Source organism: Sarcophilus harrisii, chromosome 6, assembly GCF_902635505.1.
Source record: "Sarcophilus harrisii chromosome 6, mSarHar1.11, whole genome shotgun sequence".
Lineage (NCBI taxonomy): Eukaryota > Metazoa > Chordata > Mammalia > Dasyuromorphia > Dasyuridae > Sarcophilus > Sarcophilus harrisii.
In genome coordinates, this window is record NC_045431.1 from 29,868,545 (window position 1) to 29,870,000 (window position 1,456).

Genomic DNA, 1,456 nt, shown 5'->3' on the forward strand with positions numbered 1-1,456 from the left:
CAGGCCAGGTGGCAGACAACCTGAGACCTTTGCAAGTCTGCTTGGGGTCCTCGCCCGGCGGCTGATGTCTTCTGAATAGAATGACACCACTTTCCAGACCCGGGATGCGGGAGCCAAAGGAATATAGTGACCACATCTCACAAAGCCAGTTCGACCCTCGGCATGACTGCTACTTTTACCTCGTCGGCGGGTAGCGCGGGGCCGGGTGATGTCAGCCAGGTGGTCTCCCGCCAAGAGCAGGGCCCCGGCGAGGTCGGCCCGCGTTCTCCCGGGAGTCCGAAGGGAGGGCGTCCTAAGACCCGTTCCCCAGCCCAGTGCAGACAGTAGCCTTCCCCTCCCGCCTCATCTTCCTCTCATTTCTCCGTGATCCTCCTCCCTCCCGGACCCCCTCTTTTCTCTCCCCCCTTATTCTTTTCCAGTAGTTTTGCAGTTTGTTTGTTTGTTTTCGTTGTAGCGGATGGGTTTCTTTTTGCGTGTGTGGCTTTTGTCGCTGTCGGTTTGGTTTCGTTCGGTGTGTGTGTTTTTTGGGTTATTGTTTGTTTTCAGTCGCTCACCGAGGTGGTTCCGGGCCCCCTCCCCCGTCTCTCCCTGTAACCCGCTCCGGCCACACACATCCACATCCATCCACGCCCCAACAGACACACACGGACACACAGACACAGCCCCCTGAGAGTCCCCGCAGCGCCGCTCCCCCTGCTCCTCCGGCCCCGCCCCAGCCCTGCCCGACCCCTTCCCGCAAAGCCCCAGCCCCCTGGCAGGTGCGGGCCCACGAAAGTTTCTAGGTTGGTTGGTTTGTTGGGGAAAGCTCGGGGAGGAGGCGGGGGAGAAGGGGGCGACGCCATTTTCTCATAATTCTTATCGTGATCATTTTTGGCTCGAGGTGAAAGAGCCGCGGCAGCAGCAAACACAATAGCCCTGGGCCCGCCCACTCGCCCGCCGGACCCCTTGCTCGCCCGCTCGTTTTCGCAGCTGCCGCTGGGTCCCAGATCAGAACATGCTGCTCTTTACTAAGGCGGCTTTGGCGCCGTTGGGTCTCTGGAGGGAGGACAGGACGCTGGCGAAGGGGCCCCCGAGAGAATCTGGGATCGAAGTGATGGGGCCGGGCCCGGGGGCCCAGCCTTGTCCCGGTCCCCCAGCCGCAGCCAGGCCCCCGGCAGCCGCCGCGGCCGCCGCCGCAGCCAGCAGCCGCCGCCGCAGCCGCCGCCGCCGCCGCGCCCCCCTTGCCGGGCTCGCCCCCCGGGCCTCCGGGCCCCGCCGCCCCCGGGGCACCTGCGGGGCTGGGGCCTCCTCCGCCTCCACCGCCCGCCCCGCAGCTCGGGGTGGGGTTAGGGTTGGGCCCCGGGCCCCCCGTGCTGTCCGGGTCCGTGCTCTTGGCATCCTTGCTCTCGTCGTCCCGGGACGCGTCCGATTTCTTGCCCGAGGAGCCGTTCTTGGCCGCGGCCGCGGCCGCCGCCGC

At 66.1% G+C, this 1,456-nt stretch overlaps 1 protein-coding gene across 1 annotated transcript in view; it reads right to left on the reverse strand.

Annotated features, from left to right (window-relative positions):
- Positions 1 to 987: 987 nt before the first annotated feature.
- Positions 988 to 1,456, reverse strand: part of PHOX2B (paired like homeobox 2B) — a 3,160-nt gene continuing 2,691 nt past the window's right edge. Inside the window, 2 exon segments of the mRNA XM_031943791.1 lie at positions 988 to 1,179; positions 1,181 to 1,456. The exon segment at positions 1,181 to 1,456 is cut by the window's right edge and continues 48 nt beyond it. Coding sequence (XP_031799651.1) covers positions 988 to 1,179; positions 1,181 to 1,456 — 468 coding nt within the window.